The 19,609-nt window shown below is 30.3% G+C and overlaps 3 protein-coding genes across 3 annotated transcripts; 2 read left to right on the forward strand and 1 right to left on the reverse strand.

The window, feature by feature from the left end:
* Window positions 1–730: 730 nt before the first annotated feature.
* Window positions 731–2,705, forward strand: LOC126664804 (uncharacterized). Its single transcript, XM_050357361.2, has 2 exons — window positions 731–869; window positions 1,130–2,705. The coding sequence occupies exon 2, from the start codon at window positions 1,159–1,161 to the stop codon at window positions 2,371–2,373; it is 1,215 nt and encodes a 404-aa protein (XP_050213318.1). The 5' UTR covers window positions 731–869; window positions 1,130–1,158; the 3' UTR covers window positions 2,374–2,705.
* Window positions 2,706–10,174: 7,469 nt separating this feature from the next.
* LOC126665473 (UDP-glucuronic acid decarboxylase 5) lies at window positions 10,175–14,772 on the forward strand. The gene is made up of 13 exons (XM_050358291.2): window positions 10,175–10,311; window positions 10,410–10,501; window positions 11,032–11,118; window positions 11,318–11,405; window positions 11,878–11,969; window positions 12,500–12,564; window positions 12,645–12,733; window positions 13,004–13,081; window positions 13,185–13,278; window positions 13,437–13,503; window positions 13,596–13,659; window positions 13,781–13,821; window positions 14,316–14,772. Exons 2-13 carry the CDS (start codon window positions 10,421–10,423, stop codon window positions 14,499–14,501), a joined length of 1,032 nt encoding a protein of 343 aa, XP_050214248.1. The 5' UTR covers window positions 10,175–10,311; window positions 10,410–10,420; the 3' UTR covers window positions 14,502–14,772.
* Window positions 14,773–16,476: 1,704 nt separating this feature from the next.
* On the reverse strand, window positions 16,477–18,332 carry LOC126666250 (ATP synthase small subunit 6, mitochondrial). The gene is made up of 3 exons (XM_050359254.2): window positions 18,121–18,332; window positions 17,992–18,034; window positions 16,477–16,778 (listed from the first exon to the last, which is right to left on the reverse strand). Exons 1-3 carry the CDS (start codon window positions 18,242–18,244, stop codon window positions 16,775–16,777), a joined length of 171 nt encoding a protein of 56 aa, XP_050215211.1. The 5' UTR covers window positions 18,245–18,332; the 3' UTR covers window positions 16,477–16,774.
* Between the last annotated feature and the right edge of the window lie 1,277 nt (window positions 18,333–19,609).

Raw genomic sequence — 19,609 nt, forward strand, 5'->3', positions numbered from 1 at the left:
AAAATTGATTGTGTGTGTTTCTGAAAACAAGTGGTTAGTTATTTTTTTGGTAATCCAATTTGCTTTGATTTTCTACTCAAAAAAATAAAATTAGGGGGACAAAACACTGATTCTATTAATAAAAAAAACACTGATACTATTAAACATGAGTAATTAATGGCGTATATATATATATATATATATATGTATATGAAGATGAGAAATTTTTAAACATGTTTGTTTATAAAATCATTACTAGATGAAATTTTGTTGGTGGTGGTGGCAGTAACAGTTACTATGAACAGTTCATCTAATTTTTGAAAAATGCAGATAAAAGAAGAGTCTTTTTGAAATAAATGATCCTAAGAATAATCCCAACTATTTTACAAAGAAAACATTTATTTCTCTAATCTATTTATGGTGGTGGTGGTGGTTCTTCCATGGCACAAAATTCATCCAATGAAACGATGTGATTTGCAAGTATATCAAATTAGTCCAAAAGTATTATTTTTTGTCCAGAATCCCAAAAAATATAATTGCAGTTAGTCAGTTTTGACACCAAAATTTGAGTGCTTCAATTTCATTTCAATTCTTGTCAGCATAATTAAAACACTCAAAGCAGAGTATGCGTACCTTGAGCAGTTGATTCGTTTCACATAATCTCACCAAACTTGATTCACGTCCCCCGCGCATTAAAAATGAGAATTGGGAAGAAACTTAGAGAGAAAGGATTAAATAGTGATCCGTTTGATATAAATAAAAACACAGAAAGTGAATTGCTTGAATCCCTAAAACAAAATCTTATTTTTACGTCAGGTGGTCTATGTTCAGTGTAGTTTTTTGATTTGTTTCCTTGGAAGAGCAATATAAACAACAAACCCTAGAAGAAGGTACTTAATTCAATATTTTTCAAGCTACGATTGCATATTTGTAATTTGTGTTAGGTTTTTGTTTTTTCTCACTCGATTGGGTATCTAAATATTACGACATTGCTTATAAAATCGGATTTCAGTTATTAAATTTCATTTCATTCATTTCAATTGGTTTTGATATCAAATTAAGCTTGATGATTCTTAGTTGCAAGAATAGTTATTTATTGTGAATTTATGTGTTTTTGGATTATATATTATTAATTTGTTTTATATATTAGAGATTTCTTTCACCAGATAAGCATCAAGAATGGATGCTTGTGGCAATAAAAAGGCGAAATTGCGCAGTGCGAGCTGTATAACTGATCTGAATGATGATTGTTTGTCAGCGATTCTTAATCGAATCTCTTTCCAGTCTGTTCTCATGTACAAATCAGTATGCAAACGTTGGTTCGATCTTATTTCAAGTCTTGATTTTGTTAGCGGCTTCATAGCTCACCAAACCCGAAACCCCCCCAAACAAACAGAGTTGCTACTTTGCAGCTATGGAGTTCCTAGGAATTTAAGTCCCCTACCCAATTATTTGCAGCTATCCCTTAGTTTCTTGCCGTGTTATGATCACGGGAAACCCCAAAATGTTCAAATTGCGGGTTCTTCTTATGATTTATGCTTATGCCTTGATATGGATAAGTTTTTATGCTATATTTGCAATCCTTTTACCAAGGACTGGGTTGTACTCCCTCCTCTTCCTCGCAAACCTTTACTTGCCGGTTTTATATGTGATCCTTACGATGGCTCTGTTGGTATCAACTCTGATTTCAAGTACGAGGTGGTGGCTGTTTTGGAGGAATATGGTCCAAATCAAAATTCTCCTACAGCTGAAAAAATGATTCGGGGGAAATTTTTTTCGTCAGAAAGTAGAGTGTGGTCTGATATTTCTTCGTCGTTTGCAGTAAATGTGATGTTGAATGATTACCCTCTCATCTCTCCGGCTGTTCCTTACGGTAAAATGGTGTATTGGCCGGCTAAAAATGGGATTATCATTTATATAACGTACATCAACAGGAGCTTTTTCTTTTTACCTACAAGAACAACTCGTCCATTTACATTTAGGATGTGTCTCGGTCTAAGTTGTGACTCATTGTGGACATGTCAAATCAACCAAAATTGGGCGTTAATTTGGAAAATGGATTTTGTTAGAAAGGAGATGGTACTGAACAAAGTCGATTTGAGTAAAATGAATATGCCTCTTGAGATAAGGAATAGCTTCTTCACTACAGGTTTGAGAAGAGGATTCCATGGAGAAATATTAGCTCTCTCCCCTAACGATCCAGACGTTATATATTTGACTGTAGATAATAGTTTTGTAGTTTCGTGCAATTTAAGAACCGGTACTTGGTATGATTGTGGCACACTCGATCGTAATCTAGCCAACGTTGTTATGCTTTCGGTTCCGTATTGGCCAACTCCAGTTCCTTCATTGGCTTTCAATCTACCAACGGAACATCTATTAGCCAAAAAATAGATGTTTGAACTGCAGAGACTCTCAGTCATAGCATATTATATTATTGAACTTCAGTAATCTGCAAAGAAAATCTGAACATCACATTCTCCTCCATACAATTCATTTTGATTAGGCTCTTCATTAGTGACTGTTCACTATGAGAATTTGTCTACAGTAGGACCAGATCTTGTTGAAAAAGTGAAGAACAATGAGGTCACTCATTTGATTCATATTTGCAATTAAATGGGTGGTTAAATTGAATTTATTTATTTATTTTGGTTAACTATAGTTAAGATTTTGGTTAATTCGGTTAGTCTCAATGGTTAGGTAAATAAAAAGAATTTGGTTGGTTATGATTCAGAGTTTTAGTTTCGGTTAACCAAATTAATGTAATATGTTATATGTTTTTTTTGACGAGATTTGTTTTTAATTATTACTCCTATTAGTTATATAATTTCTATTGAATTGACAGTTCAATTTGTGTCGATTAGAATTTTGTATTTTTAAACTTTTGGTTACATTATTTGTATGCAGAGTAGTTTTTGTTATCTTATTTTCTTTGCATTTTTTCCTTTATAACTAGCAGTTAATTGGATAATTTGTTAATACTTCCAACATAGCTAATCAAAGTAAACATATAAAACATTCAGATATTACTGTAAACAAAAGCTAAAAAAAACAATCTCCTTAATTTAGTATTTGGACTTTTCCTTTCTTGTGATTCAATGTTTTCTTAATGAGTAAAGAGTCAATATGATCCTTAAATTTGTAATTCGAAGTTAAATAACACATTTTCAGTTATTTTGGTTCAAGCCTCGGTTATCCAGTTGGATTTTGGAGCAGTTTTATGTGGTTTATTTCGAGACCTATTAACAGTTTTTTTAGGATGGCAACGGACGAGTTCTATATAAGATGTATTTTATCTACATTTTATTAAACCTACATTTGTTATTTTCACTTATTAACAAATTGATCGTGGAATTACGGTTATTAGCAAAATTTATTTTTATAAGATTTCTGCATTGGATTACTAAAAAGACAAAATGTATGATGAGGTGGTTATGATAATAATAAATGTTCAACATAATTCTAAAATGCATATGTCTGGTGTCTCAAAACAAAAAATAATATGCATTGTTTAATGGTAATGTGAAATTGGATGTTGCATTTGTGACAAATGCTCATTGGGTTGATCAAATGGTGGATTAAGATATATGCTACAGCTTATGCATTTATTTTTTGATTTTATTATTATAGACTATTAATGATTTCTATTTCAGGTATCAATTTTTATACCAATAAAATGTAAATTTTGTGTTGTTTGATTGATATATCGGAAGATAGTTAATCTTAAAAGTCATTTTGGTTCAACATGTTCAAGAAATTATTGGAGTTTGTATGATCTTGTTAAAGGTTAAAATGGAAAAGGTGTAGCACTAGCCAAGACTAGCTATGTGCTTATCTCGGTCGGTATATCTCGTGAGTGTCAGTTACTATTTGTTTGACTTAGTGATATTATATATCGGTGAGATTGCTTCGCCCCTATGTTATGTTATATCTACGTTATCAATATGATTTCAACAAATTCAAGCCTGGCAAGCACAATGTTGTTGTGCTTTCGGTTTCGTATTGGCCAACTCCAATTCCTTCTAACACCCTTTTTTATTTCGTCTTGATCCAAATTTTACTATGGCTTGTTTGAGTTTGGTGGCTCAAGATTCAAACAATGATCCAAGAGCTTCTAAATTTTGCTATCAATAGCAATGTCATTTGTTATATACTATTGATGTTCCTAATAGATCATATGATTTTGTTTTTTTCACATTAGTAGTAGTTTTAGTAATATCAGATGAGTGATTTACTTGATGGTTGCATAATTTCGTATTAGATTATATAGTGGGGTGTGTATTCGGTTCAAATTTAACTGAACTAAATTTAAAATTTTTTTTTTTTTTTATTTCAAAATTAAATCTAACCAAATTTGTAAGTAAATTTTTTCAAACCAAACTACGTTGATTCGATAAATTTTTTTTGTTTAGATTTAATTATTGTATTTTTGTTTTGCACCATAACATAATTGAAATTTTTTATGTACAAAACCAAAACTAAATTGAAAAATTAAGTTTTGTGTAGTGTCAAACGGAATTAAATTTATCGGTTCAGTTATTTGGCTTTGTTCAATTTTATTGGCATAGATACATCTAGTACAACAGCGGGGCAATATATGTTGATATATCTCAAAAGTGTGCATATACAAATTGTATCAATCTCAGAGATTAATGATCATTTATTGTGGAACGTTCAGAGATTAGGCTCTACTAGAACGTTTTGAAAGTTGTGCGAACATGTTAATAAAATCAAGTCTAATCTTAATTGGGTGACCCGCTTGGTGGTTAGAAAAACCCTAGTCGATGACTGTATTCTTACAACTCTCATCATCTCTTTTAGAATAGTTCACTCAATATATTGAGGAATCGTTTTTTTGTAATTTTCATTTTTTTAATGGAAGTTTTAGCCTTTGTGACAAAAAAAAATATTTGGTTATTTAGTATTTATCCAACACTATGGTAATTAGCTAGCCTGTTACTCATCAATCGATTATCACCATTCAAAGGATATGTTAGAATGTGTTTCAAATTTGAGTAGATTTAACTTTTGAGCTGCTTGGAATTAACTTGAAAATATATAAAATCGACTCTATATTAGCGAATTGAGCTCGACTTTGACCTACTTGAATAGTCTATCGAGTCGAGCTCGAGCTTTGAAATAATTAACTCGATAGGATGGTCAGCCTTATCGAGCTCATCTAATTTTATACTTTTACTCGTATATATTACAATAATTAGAATAGTTCCTTCTGTAATAAACTTTTCTTATTACATTATCATTAAAAATTAATTTTAATATTTTTTTGACCAAATTCAAACTCTACTCGAACTCGTTAAAAACTCGACAAACTTATTGAGCTTGAGCTTGAGCTTGAGTTGTTTTAAAGCTCGAGTGGAGCTGCTCGAGTAGTTTGTTAAGTTGATGTCGGATTCTAATAACAGTCTCAAAGATTGCGAGCCTTACAGAGCTTGTCTAATTTTATTTTTAAATTGTTATATATTACAATAATCACGGTAGTTCCTTGAATGTATAAACTTTGCTTATTAGGTAATCATGGCAAGTCCATCTTAAACTCAACTGGAACTCGCTAAAACTTGAGCTCGGGCTCAAGTTTGAGTTGAGTTCGAGTAAGAAAATACTCGATTTGGTTTGACTCGATCATGTCTCTACTTTAATTGTAATAAAAAAAAGGTTAAATTTGATGTATAAGTTTATAATTTAAAAGTCAAGGTGTATATATAAGTGATCAAAATGCTAAAATTGAGGTGTGTAGATATTCATTTTGCCTCAAAAAATATTCTAAAAATTAATACGTTCTTTCAAACTCCAAACTTCAACAAAATCATTAAATTTATTTTCCAAGCTGTAATGAATAGCATTTCACATTTGCAATGAAATCAGAAGAAAAAACAATTTAGGCTTTGAATCTAGAAAATGTAATAGATAGCAAAGATTTTGAAATTCATATTCCAAATAAGTGTAAAACAATTTATAATTTGATATTTTAATGTCATAATACCCAATCTATGAACTTCCGAAGAAAAACAATCTATGAACAAACCCTAATTAGTCAAGGAATTGAAGCTCATAATGAATGATGTTACTTACAATCCATAACTAGGGAAGAACCGGAAGGTAACCAACTTAGCGTATTCACAATGAGCTCTTTATAATAAAGAGTATAACCAGAAAACGATGGTCCAATGGACTTTCTATTTTAAAAAATAAAAATAAAGAACCCTTTATATTTTAAAACACGTGTTCATCATTCCTCTCTCAAATTTTTTCTTATTTTTAGGGGAAATAGTTATGCGGTTATCAAACAATACATGCTTTTCTTTTCATCGGTATATTTTCTTTTCTTGATAGTAGACAAATGCTTATTTCTCAACTCCAGTAATCTAACTTTATTTATATTTTGATCATAACCTATATTTGATTCTGTTTATTTAAGGGGTGAAGTGGAATACATTCGCCATCAAGAAAAGCAAAACAAGTTGAATATCACTTGCATCTGAAAGATTCTCTCATAAAATATGCCCTTATGGAAGTTTAAAATTATTTTCTGTACCTATTTTGTAATATTTCCTTGGATTTTAATGCAGAGAAATTTACCAATTTGTGTAATTTCTCACATATTTTGTTTGGCAATTTGGCTACAGTATGTATTTGGTAATTATGCGGGATTATCAAAAAATAAAAATTGCAAAAATAGAAAAACAGGAAAATTCAAATTATAACAAATTAAAGAGTCCATTCAATGTATTTTAAATTTATACTATTTATAATTAAAGATGCTCTTTATTTATCTAAAGATGCTTTTTAAAAGGTCTAATGATAAAAAAAACCAAACTTTTACGACTTATTGCAATAATATCCAAACCTTTTAATTTTTGCAATAATATTCAAATTGCATTTTTTTTATTGCAATAATATTCAAATTGCATTTTTTGTAGCAATAATAGTCAAATTGATGGCTAAACTTGTTGTTTTCAATTAAGATATTAGGCTATTATTATATTTTGATGTATAATAACTAGTTTCGCATTACGTGCTATGCACGTGGCTCGTAACGTAACTCCTCAATAAACATATTAGTAAATTCATTATAATTATATCAATTTTTTTATATAATTAATATTAAATTAGTTAAGAATTTTTGTAAAAATAAATATAGTATATTTGGTTATTAAATTTTTTCCATTCTGAATTCATTCTTCTTTTGGTTTTATAATAACCATAATTAAATAATTAACTTAATTTTATTAATAATATCTTAAAAAATAATAAGATAGAAATTTAAATAATAATATATTGACCAAATATAGTATTTTAATTTTGTAATTCAATCGAATTAAAAGATAGGTATTCCTACTAATTTGTAGACAATTTAGTTATTTTTTACATACTAAAAATTAAATTGGAGATAATTTAGCTACATATTCTAATTAGGAATTTAATTACAATAGTGATTAATTAAATAATTAATTAGTTAATTACTATAAAACCATTATTTAGTAGTAAACTGAAAATGATAATTCAGTAAATTTGTCTGTCCCCTCCCCCATCCGTGCTTTTATATTTAGTATAGATATAGTAAGAGTTCTAAAAGATGGCAAAAAATTCAAAACAAAAAAATCACATAAAAAGTGCAATTTGGATATTATTGCAATAAAATAATGCAATTTGGATATTATTTGCAAAAATTAAAAAATTTGGATATCATTGCAATAAGTCGTAAAGGTTTGAGTTTTTTTTACCATTAAAAGAGCATTGTTGGAAATGCTCTTAAACACCTTAAACAAGTGACAATCTGTCAAGTAAAAACATCATATTCGTGTTTTTTTTTAAAACAAGCAACTCCTCTCCGTGACCTCTAGCTCATATTCCATTATTATTTAAAAAAATAATCTCATTTTTTATATCAATTCTTCCTTAATGTAAATTATTCATATTTTAATGATGTATTTCTTTTATCTTAATTAATTAATAGATAGATTTAACTTTTTTAAATGCGTACATTTATTTCTTAAATAATTAAATTATATAGAGAATTCTTATTATTGATAATAAAATGCACAAAAAAGTTGCAGTTTTAAGTTAAATTGTTAAAATAATAAAATGATATTATATTAATGATAATATTAAAAATAGTAATATAATAAAAATATTATTTCTAGAATTAATTATAAAGTTTATGGTTGGAAAGTTTTTTGCTTTATTTTTTATATTATAATTGTTAAACGAAAAAAAGTTTTCCTTAAACTAATCCACTTTTTAAAAATTATAATGGACCATTACTTTCGGTACCTATTGTAAACTAACTATAAAAAATACCTTTTTAATTAGGACTACATTCACATAAACAAAACACAAGAATAGTGAACGAGTATATTCCTTTAACTATCAATTTTCTTCTTAAATTGGCACATCGTGGTTAATTAACACACAAATTAAGCTTTCCTTTCGATTGACCCCTTCAACTTGTTTTTTTTGTATCAATCATATTAATATTATTATTATTATTATTATTATTATTATTATACGAGGCTTCATTAAGGAAAAATAAAATTCAGTTTATCCTTTAAATCTATTATTAATATAAATTAGTCTAAAATTGAATGAAAATTTGTAATAATTAAATCTAATAATGTTTATAAAAAAATTAAAACTAAATATTAAAATTATTATAATGTTTATAAAAAATATATTTTTATTTATTTATCAAATAATATTTTTATAATATATCAAAATCAGTTAAAACTAATTATTTAATTGGTCATTATAATATATTATTTTATTCGATTTTAGGTTAATTTATATAAAAATAAGCTTATTGGTTAATTGTATATCTATGTCATTATATCTTTCTAAACTATTAATTTGATCGAATTGGTAAAAAATGATAAGGTGAAGAAGTTAATTCGCAATTGTCAATTGACCACAACTTATAAATTTAAGGGGGCAAATTAATTTTACAAATTTAGTATTATTGGAGGTGGAATAAACGCGTTGAGTCAAATGCAAGAACGGGGCAAATTGATAAAAAAATGACAAGTCCAGAACCAAATTGATCACAAAATTAAAATATGTGTTGATTGGTCATTATTTACAAATTGAGGGGGCAAATTGTTACTTAAATTGATAATCTTCAATTAGTATTTTTATATTTCTGTGATTGAGAAATTCTACAAGGTTGTGGGTTTAATCCTCCCACAAACGCTCTTCCTTTCTAATTAAAAAAATAAAATAAAATTAAGTAGTTGAATTATATCTTATTTAACAATTACTTTAATTGATCTTACTAAAAGTTTGACAATTTTTCTAAAAATCATCTTTTTAGTGTCAAATTGTTTGTCCTACTTATTGTGTTAATAGTCAAAATCATAGGATACTTAATTGGAAATTGGAAATTTGGTTACTTGAAAAATTCGAATAAATAACCACATTATAGATTGATACTAGCATTTAAACCCTTTTTAATTATCTTAAAAAATTAAAAGTAAAACTAGACTATCAAATATTAAAAGGATAACATGTAAAAATGACCCTAATGTTTATCTTGAGACTCACATTCTTTCCTAATATTTTTTAAGTCTTAAAAATACCCTAATCTTACAAAAGTGGAACAAATATACCATCCACCATTAGACAGAGGGGTATATTTGTTCTACTTTGTTAACATTAGGGCTATATTTGTTCCACTTTAATAACGTCAGGGTCATTTTTGAGAATCGAAAAACATTAGGTCAACGGCTAATTAGTCAATGTCAAACACGCTACTGTTAGATGGAGGGTATATCTGTTCGACTTTGGTAATGTTAGGATCGTCTTTGAGACTCAAAAAATATTAGGGAGAATGTGAGTCACAGGGTAAATATTGGGTAAACATTAGGGTTATTTTTGTACCGTAACCCAATATTAAAAATACATAAGTATTCCTAAATTAAAGCTATTAGATTTAGTAAACAGAAATACAGTTATACCACCAACTTTTTCAGGTCTGTGCTTGTTCTTAATGCTATAAGTTTGGTGTGATTTTTGTTACCAAGGACCTATCATCACTCACTCACTTCTGTTCCTTTTCGTAAATTTTAAGCCTTTTTATAATTTCAATTCTGTGTTTACGTGATTTTGAAGGCTCCATTTTAAAAAAAAATATATATATATATATATATTTATTTGTTTGCTTCAAAAAAACAATATTCTAATCCATATTTGGTGGAAAAAAATTCGATCTTTGGACTATATATATAAACACATGACTCTGATCTCTATCTTATAAAATCAGAACACATTAATTTTATTCATCTGGGTTCAATTCTCTCTTTATTTCATTATCATAATCAGGTCTCATTATGAATTCTTTCATCTTAATTATATGTTTTATGTCTTTAAATCTGTTTACTGTATTTTAATCTGTTTACTGTGTTTTAATCTTTGTTTAGAGATCTGAGAAATGGCTACAAATGGAGATCATCAAACAACAACAAAGCCACCTCCAAGTCCATCTCCTCTGCGTAACTCCAAGTTTTTTCAGGTAAAGATTGAATCTTTGTGCTTAATTTTAGTGTTTCAGACACTAAAGTGATGATCTTTGTCATAGAACATCTATTAATATTTTTGTTATAGAGCATGACTGTTTATAGAGTGCTAGGGTATAAGTTAAATTAGTGCCTATGGTATCATGTGATTTCAGACATATGGTATAAGTTTGTGGAATTGAATAGTGATTCTTTTTTTTTTGAACTTGAATAGTGATTTTAATGTTTTAGTTGTTTCCTGACATTTTTTTGGATTTTGGTGCAAATCCAACTTAAAAATGTATGCCAATTGTTTCATTGGAAGTTATTGAGAAAATACTTCATTTATTTGTCAATATGGATTTCAGTAGAATCTCAGTTTTCATATTCAAAGATAATTTTTAGGTGTATTTCTCACTTAATTATTTATTTTATGCTCTAATTATAACAAACGAAGGATAGCTATGTTTGTTTTTTTATTTCTAGCCTTTGATGTTATGCAATGATCTATATGCCCTTTATTAATGAGTATCGTTGTTGGTGACAGTCCAATATGAGAATTTTGGTTACCGGAGGAGCTGGATTTATTGGATCACATCTGGTTGACAAACTAATGGATAATGAGAAAAATGAGGTAAGCTTAGTTGTTTTTGTCAAATCTATTGTCACTTATAGTATTCTCAACTAAAGCATATACCGTTAATTTCCATGACGTTAGTGACTCTACTTTCATTATATACAAGTTTATACGAGTGAAAGATGTAGCAGCTGATATTGTTAGATAAATGAAAAGGTGATCGTTTTCTAACACCATTAGTATGTCTTATGCTCAGGTGATAGTTGCTGATAACTACTTTACTGGATCAAAAGACAACCTTAAAAAATGGATTGGCCATCCAAGATTTGAACTCATCCGTCATGGTATGCTATAATCTTTTATATTCTTAGTTTTGCTGTCAAATCTCTCCTTCAGTGAGATGCAATGCGGCTTGTATGTACCATTTGTGATTGGTTTAACAATCCCTCGAGTTAAATTGCTCTTAAGCTATGATCTATTTTAATCTAGCTATAGGCTATAGCCTATAATTTTTCAGCTTAATTTTAACTTGTTTCATCATTAATCTGAATGTTATCACTCAGTATCACTAGACAGTGGCGCTCAAATACAATTTAGGAGGGTGATTAATTATATTAATATTGACGCATTTAGGAAACTTCTGCACATTTTCAAGAATAGTAGAAATTATTTTTTTCTTATATTTTCCAGTTCTGCACAATAGAAATCTCAATGAGCCTAACACACCACAATCATGAATGTTTCACATTGCCTATAATTTCTTTACAAACTTCACAATGTTGATCTGGATAAAATATGAATTTTTGTTTCTGCTAGATGTTACGGAGCCATTGCTGGTTGAAGTTGATCAGATATACCATCTAGCATGCCCTGCTTCTCCCATTTTCTATAAACATAATCCCGTAAAGGTGTGTAAACATATGATTAGTTTTTTTTTTATTCAGGGCTACTCATTTCTTATGCTTTCGCACATACTTGCCATGGATTATCCAACTTACGTGCATGAACTAAGTTGCTTACTTTTGCTTTACTCTTCACTAATCCCTCATCTTGAATGTCTCTTTTTCATTATATGATATATCTAGGATTTCCTATCTTCCTTTTCACTGCCCTGAGTTCCATGGTTAATTAAAGGACAAGCTATATCCTTAAAATATTCTTTAGATATAGACTCATAGCCTGAACTTTATCTAACTTGTTGATCTAGGTGTATGTTAAAACTTCTTGTCTTGTACATTTTGAAGCCTTAATGTCATTCCTTGATTATTTCGGATCACAATCAGTTGAGAATTCGTTTTCAAAGTCATGACACATAACATTGCTCTTATTCATATCTTTTTCATATATTATGTCACGATATCTAGAATCAACTTAGCAGATTAGTTTTGTATGCACGTTTATATCTTATTTAACATCGAAGCTCATGGTGTCTTGACAGACAATAAAAACAAATGTTATTGGCACACTAAACATGCTGGGTCTTGCCAAGAGAGTTGGAGCGAGGTTAGGGAGTTTGTTCTTGTGATTATAATTTCTACCGCTATCAATGCCTGGATTTACTCATTCATAATGTCATTAAGCAGGATTTTGCTTACCTCGACCTCAGAGGTATACGGTGATCCTCTAATTCACCCTCAACCAGAGACCTACTGGGGCAATGTTAACCCAATTGGTATGTTCACCTGTTACTTATATCTGATCTCTTGCATTTTAATTATTAATATCAAGTGAAAAAAATTATATTTTGAATCAAATAAATTAACAAAGCTAATTGTTTTTGCATTCTAACTTGGATTTATTCTTCTTTTGACATACAAGCACAGTGCATGAGCTATTTAATACATAAATTGTGTCTATTTTCCTCTTTCATATACTGAGACATTTTCAATGATTTAAAACTATTAATGACATTAACATAGCGTTCTTCTCTTTTGCATTTTAGGGGTTCGGAGTTGTTATGATGAGGGAAAGCGTGTGGCCGAGACTTTAATGTTTGATTATCACAGGCAGCATGGAATTGGTAGACTTTTTTTTTTCTTGATCCTGAACATTTTTTTTCTTGATGCCAATTTTGACGACATGGTTCTTTGTATTTCGCTGACAAGTTTTCTTTCATGTCCTAGAGATTCGCATTGCTAGAATTTTTAACACCTATGGACCCCGCATGAATATAGATGATGGGCGTGTTGTCAGCAATTTTATTGCTCAAGCACTTCGGTAAGTCCTTGTACATCTATTAGAAAGATAAAAACCATGTGCCACTGTAAAGGCTAATTCTTTGTTCTCTTATAATATGGTCCTTAGAACTTCAGATTGTAAAGAAAGATACCTATGTTTTAGTTGTTGATTTACTCTTGTATTTTGTACTTTATTAGTGGTGAAGCATTGACAGTCCAGAAACCTGGTACTCAAACTCGCAGTTTCTGTTATGTCTCTGACATGGTAAGCAGCCACATACATAGTTTTATTTGCTTGATATTACTGATGTTATTTGTGTAATGTGTTTGTGACAGTATTTCCTTGCAATATATCAGGTTGATGGCCTAATCCGACTCATGGAAGGAGAGAACACTGGACCAATCAACATTGGAAATCCAGGTTAGCATGCTAATTGGATGTCCTTGTTTAAAATATTGCATTGCTCGAGTAACTTGTGAGTCGGTATTACTCCCATATTCACCAGCGTACTTATCTTGCTATTCTTTCTGTTGCTGTCCAGGGGAATTTACCATGACCGAACTTGCCGAGAATGTGAAGGAGGTTAGTGTGAATTTTTGCATTGTCTTTCTCTGCACCAATGCATCTATTCTTAAGCTATGTGGCATGGAACCTCTCGAGTCCTTTGTTTCATTTTAGTTTCTAGTAACACTTCAAAAACTTTATAATTATGGCATTCTTATAAAAAATATTGTTTTCCGATTCCGTTTCTGTATAAAAAATGTCAAAAGAATTGGTATAGCTCACGGAGTCAATTTGCCATATTTGTGGTTGTAACAAGTTATGAGTGTACATTTTTGTACATATCATATCTCCCTCAAAAGTTAGAATTCAAAAGAGTTTCTGACTAGAATAGAAAGCGCGATGGTAGGTATAAATATTAGGCCTACTTTGCTTATTCTGAAAATCAGATCCGATTACACACCATACAATGTCATAGAACTTAAGATCAATTCCAGGATCTGTGTTTCACTATAGCTCAAAACTTTTTCAAATCATCGTCAATGACGAATGTTTCTGACGGTGTGTTTTTACAGCTTATAAATTCTGATGTGGAGATAATAATGGTGGAGAATACTCCTGACGATCCACGACAGAGGAAACCCGACATTACAAACGCAAAAGAATTGCTCGGTTGGGAGCCAAAAGTAAAGTTGCGGGATGGCCTTCCCTTAATGGAGAACGATTTCCGCGCAAGGCTAGGAGTCCCGAAGCACAAATGATTAAAAAAAGAAGATGAGCAGTGTGAAATTTTCGTCAACTTTCCGTTTTCCAATATTTTTCATATTTGCATATTGTTTTATTTCAATTCATTGCCATATCATAGAAAATAAGCAGTGATAAGTGTCACCTTTTTTTGTGCTTGGTTCCTACAATTATCAATACTCAGAGTAGGAAGCTTTACATTATAAAGTAAAAGTGTAAGCTTGTTTGTTTTATTTTTTTCTATTGAATTTCTACATTTTAATAAATATAATTTTTTTGTTCCTGCTAGGTTAATGTTCAAAATATCCCTTTTACCATTTGTTATTATTATGAGATTACATCTTCTGGCTAGACTAAAATGAATCCAAATGTATGTCACTAACTTTTCCCTACAAAGAAAACTGGTGGATTTAAATAAAATTTTGATTTATTAAGAGATATCAACAAGAGATAGATCATAAATGTCTTGCACTTGTATTCTTGCAATCTCTGACTTTTAACATAAAAATTATGTGAATTTTTCGACATAAAAATTTCTTGCAGTTTTTTGGCATTGCAATCAACCCCACAAGAGATAATTTTTTATTAAAAATATATTAATAAATTAGAATATTTTTATAAAAATTCAATAAATAAAAAAATTATTACCATTTTTCATTTTTATACTTATATTTTAGCTAATTTGGATTAAAAATAAGTTGGGAGACTAAACTCTATTATTTTATACTCAATTAAGTCAATTTTATTAAAAAAATATATCAGTAATTACACAAATAGAATCTTTTTTCGCTAAAATTTTATTTGACAAGACCCTTTGTGATATTAAATTTTTTACCATACCCTTTATGCTAAAAGTCAAAATCATGAGTAGTTAAATGATCATGTTTCTATAAATTATATCAATAGTATATGAACTCTTTTAAACATATCATTTTATTTTATTGTTTAAAATACTTTCCAGTCTCTTTAAAAGAAATATTTTTAATCTTCTTTTATGATCATTAGAGCCATAAGTTTTAGTGATATTGAAACCATAAGTTTTAGTGATATTGAAACAATTTATCGATTTAATTTCTATATATCTCAATACTTTGAACGTTCATCACTATCAGTTTCCATCATCCTTAAGATATATTTAATATATGGTTACTTTACACGTTTATTCATTTTAATCACGCAGTTTAAATTTTTTCATTTTTATACACGAACTACCACTTTTTCTCATATTCAATTATTCATGCACGGTGATGAGGTGACACTTATTCATTGGTGTAAAATAACCTCCACCTCAAAGAATTATACCAATGGAGCCGTACACCTCAACATCGTGCATGAATTTGAAAAACAGTGGTAGTTCGTGCATGAAAATGAGAATTTAAACTGTGTAATTAAAGTAAAAAAAAAACCGTGTCAAATTGGTGAATTTTTATGACATTAACGTTTAATATACTACTTTAAGAAGTTAAAGAAAACCCAGTTGAAAGAAAAAAAAATCCAAACACTAAAATAGGTCAAACAGCATTGCTATAATTTTTCCCTGTATTTAAACATCGCCATGGGAAAGATCATTTGCACATACAGCTGCTGAACAATTAGATGCCTTGTGAAGTCAAATAATCTCTCAGAATTCGACACAATTCACAGTGGCCCATTGACCAAAATATAAATTCTCATAATAAGAGATACTTTCATAACCTAGTTCAAACAGATCTTAAAAAGAACAGATGGAATTTCCAGAAGCATATATAAATATATGGTTGTGCAGAATATGCCTGATGGCAATTGAATGTAACAAATTATCAGCCTCACGGGAACAAATAAAGCTATTCTCTTTTTATATTCATAATAATATAAGCAGGCAGTAGAACTTCAAAGGTTGACTTCATGTCGACATGATTTAATCGGAAATGTTCTTTAGCCTATTATTGAAGTATTCCAGTCTCTAAGGCTCACAAACCCAATGCATAGAAAGTGCAATCCAAATAAAATAGCTTAAGCTCAAAGTTACGGAGTCAGATATTATTAATCTGAATTTCAATAGAACATCAAAGGTTGATTCTAAACACAAAAATGATTCAATAACATTTGAAGTAACCAAAATAAAGATCTTTATGATTTTTTTACGGAAAGCTAATCAGTTCAAGCACGCAATGGAAATAGACGCCAACTGATTAAAAATTCACATTTGGAGTATCTAGACATCTCCCCTGTTATTATAAACCACAAAAAAGAAGCAAGTCCATTTTTCTTCCAGCAACATGTGCAATGCTGAAACTATTCTGTGCTTCGACTACCTGCAAGAAACATAAACCATGAAAAATGTCATATATATGACAGCTGGGTGGTTCAGACGCAAATCTGCCAACATGCTAACTCAATAATTATCATTCAGCAAAATTATCCTCTGCACTTTCAAAAAAGTAAAATTACACTTGACTAGAGCTATAAAGGATACCACATTCCAAAAGAAACTAAACATCATACTAACAAAGTATCAATAACAAATGCTAATTATAGTTGCTACATACAATTAACTTCAAATCTATTACTACAGCTGCACATTGCAATTTAATTCTCACAATCACTATTATTTCTAAAAAATAATTTTAACATGTTAATAACTTAATATGTTATCATGTGCAATCCCAAGGGTACTTGAAGCATTAAGACACGGACATAGAGAACCCCAATTAACATAATTCACCTGACAGTGACTATCCAAGAGAATAACCTCCATTATGAGGTAATAAAATGATTATAGGCATTCCCTGGAACACACCCTCTTTGACATTTATAACCCTCATATGTGGAAAAAGCATATCCAGTTGAACCAAAAAGATAGCATCTTAGAGGAGCCTAACCGATGAGTTAAATAATAACATACTCACGCATAACAAAACAATAGCTTAAAAGTTAAAAGACATAGCACTCAACACTACTCCAACACCCTTTTCACTAAATTTGTTAAAAATATGAATCCTAGAAAGCTCAATGAACCACGAACTAAACAAGAAACACCATCAGATGATTTTGTGGACCTAAATACCATAAATTATTTGATTACCAACAACAAGTGGGAAACATTTCAACATCCTAATTTCTCATCCACATTGGCTACAGTGACTAATCAAATTATGACCTTGCCTTCAGACAGAGGAGCCATACACAAGTGAGTAACCACGAGGCTAGAGTCTTATAACCTTCTCCTTAATAATAATTGAAAATTGTTCGTTCATTCCAAAATCTCAAACAAAGTAGGTTACAAGATGGCCTAGATTTTATCATCACCACACAAAAACTCACCACCAACAGCATATCTTTAGAGAGTAGAATCAAAGGAATTCATAATAATGCATAGACAATCTTTACATTTGGATGCCAAATTACACACAGATATTAACAAAATATTCTAATCCTTAATTACATACACGTGTTAAGAATTCCATATACCTAAATTAAAAATAAAAATCAGATTAATATCTAGGGTTTCATAATTGAAAGATGTACCTCTTGTGCCTCTGGACAAAGGGTGAATTCTTAGCCTCCTCCTCTGTAAATCAATTACAACAAAAATATCAGATCAAAATAAATAAGAGAGCACGCAAATTGTGTAAGTCAGATCGAGAGCTATGTTACCAGAAAGGCCAAGAGATAACTTGGTGATGATGGTTCCGGTGACGGCGAACCCAACTAAAAACGGCCAGTTACGGTTAAACTCGCGCTTGAAAAAGACGGGCCACGGATCAAACCACCTCTTCATCTTCTTCTTCTCTTTTGTTTAATCTCTGCTCGGAATCTGTAAATTGCGGAGGCTGTGGGTTATGGTAAGGTTGATTCGTATTGTTTAGGTAAGAATTACGTTTTATGATGGTGATGAGCCTGACATCTGTTGGGCTTGTTTACGTGAAATGGGCTCAGCCCATTCTTTGAAGGTCATTGTTGGGTAATCTATACTCTCCCAAAAGTGATCTTATCTAATATATTTACTGATTTTTTTATTTTTGCAATAATTATTCAAAAAGGTAGAAAAGTTCTCACAATTTTCTCGTAAATGAATTGATTTTAACATTAAATAGGACATTTATGCCCTCTTCTTTTCAATTGAAATAGAGAAAAAAATTAAAGACGACTCCAATATTATCATTTTGGTCGGACTGCGGTGATCGGACGGGCAGCACGGTGGTCGGACGGTGGCGCGGTGGTCTAGACATCACATAGGACCAGCACAACACCAAAATCAACGCTAACGCATAAGCCAAATACAGAATAATTACACATACTCAAGCCATAGCCAAAACCATACAACAAGTTAAGTCCTATTGAGTTTCATTTGAAAACATAATCCAGAAACCTTTTCAAACCATTTGGTAAAACAATTTAAAAACCAAAATGGTACTTAGCCGAGTCAAACAAGACTTCCAAACTTATATAACGTGTCGGGCGATCTAAGTTTAACCCTACCTAAAGAAACCACAATATAAACCAATATTTAAAATCCGGAAATTCATTTGATAAAACAACATCAAGATTGAAAAGCAACATATCCATCATGCCCGACAAGCACGCACCCAGAGTGTTGGATAAAATCCAAAATAACAAACATGCTAGAAATAGCATCACAAGCCACAACATGCCTTAGTAAACAAAACATTATGCAACATATCCATCATGCCCAAACAATACCAACAACAACTAATAATCAATCCAACATCTTAAATACAACATGGCATAACAAGGCAATACTTACATACAATCACCATGAACCGATTGCCCACAGCGTTAAATGATATCAACATGCTAAAGACATTAACAACATGCTTATATCATGTATGGACAACAATTGTAACCCTAAGACAACAATTAAACCAAACTGTTGTATACATATGCATTTCATGCCAATAAACCAACATTTGATTAACCAATGCAATGAATATCCATAGCATCAAACCCAAAGTATAAACACAGCCGCCCTAGGACACTCATTTACAGCCATTATAATCATGCCACAATATTAGATAAGGAATACCAACATCATACCAAGCAATCTAGCAACAACCTAATAATTGAATTCAACAACCCTAAGTGAAATCCAATAATATAATGTTAAAACAAGCTTAAACATATA

This window comes from Mercurialis annua, linkage group LG1-X (genome assembly GCF_937616625.2).
Source record: "Mercurialis annua linkage group LG1-X, ddMerAnnu1.2, whole genome shotgun sequence".
In the NCBI taxonomy this organism is placed as follows: Eukaryota; Viridiplantae; Streptophyta; class Magnoliopsida; order Malpighiales; family Euphorbiaceae; genus Mercurialis; species Mercurialis annua.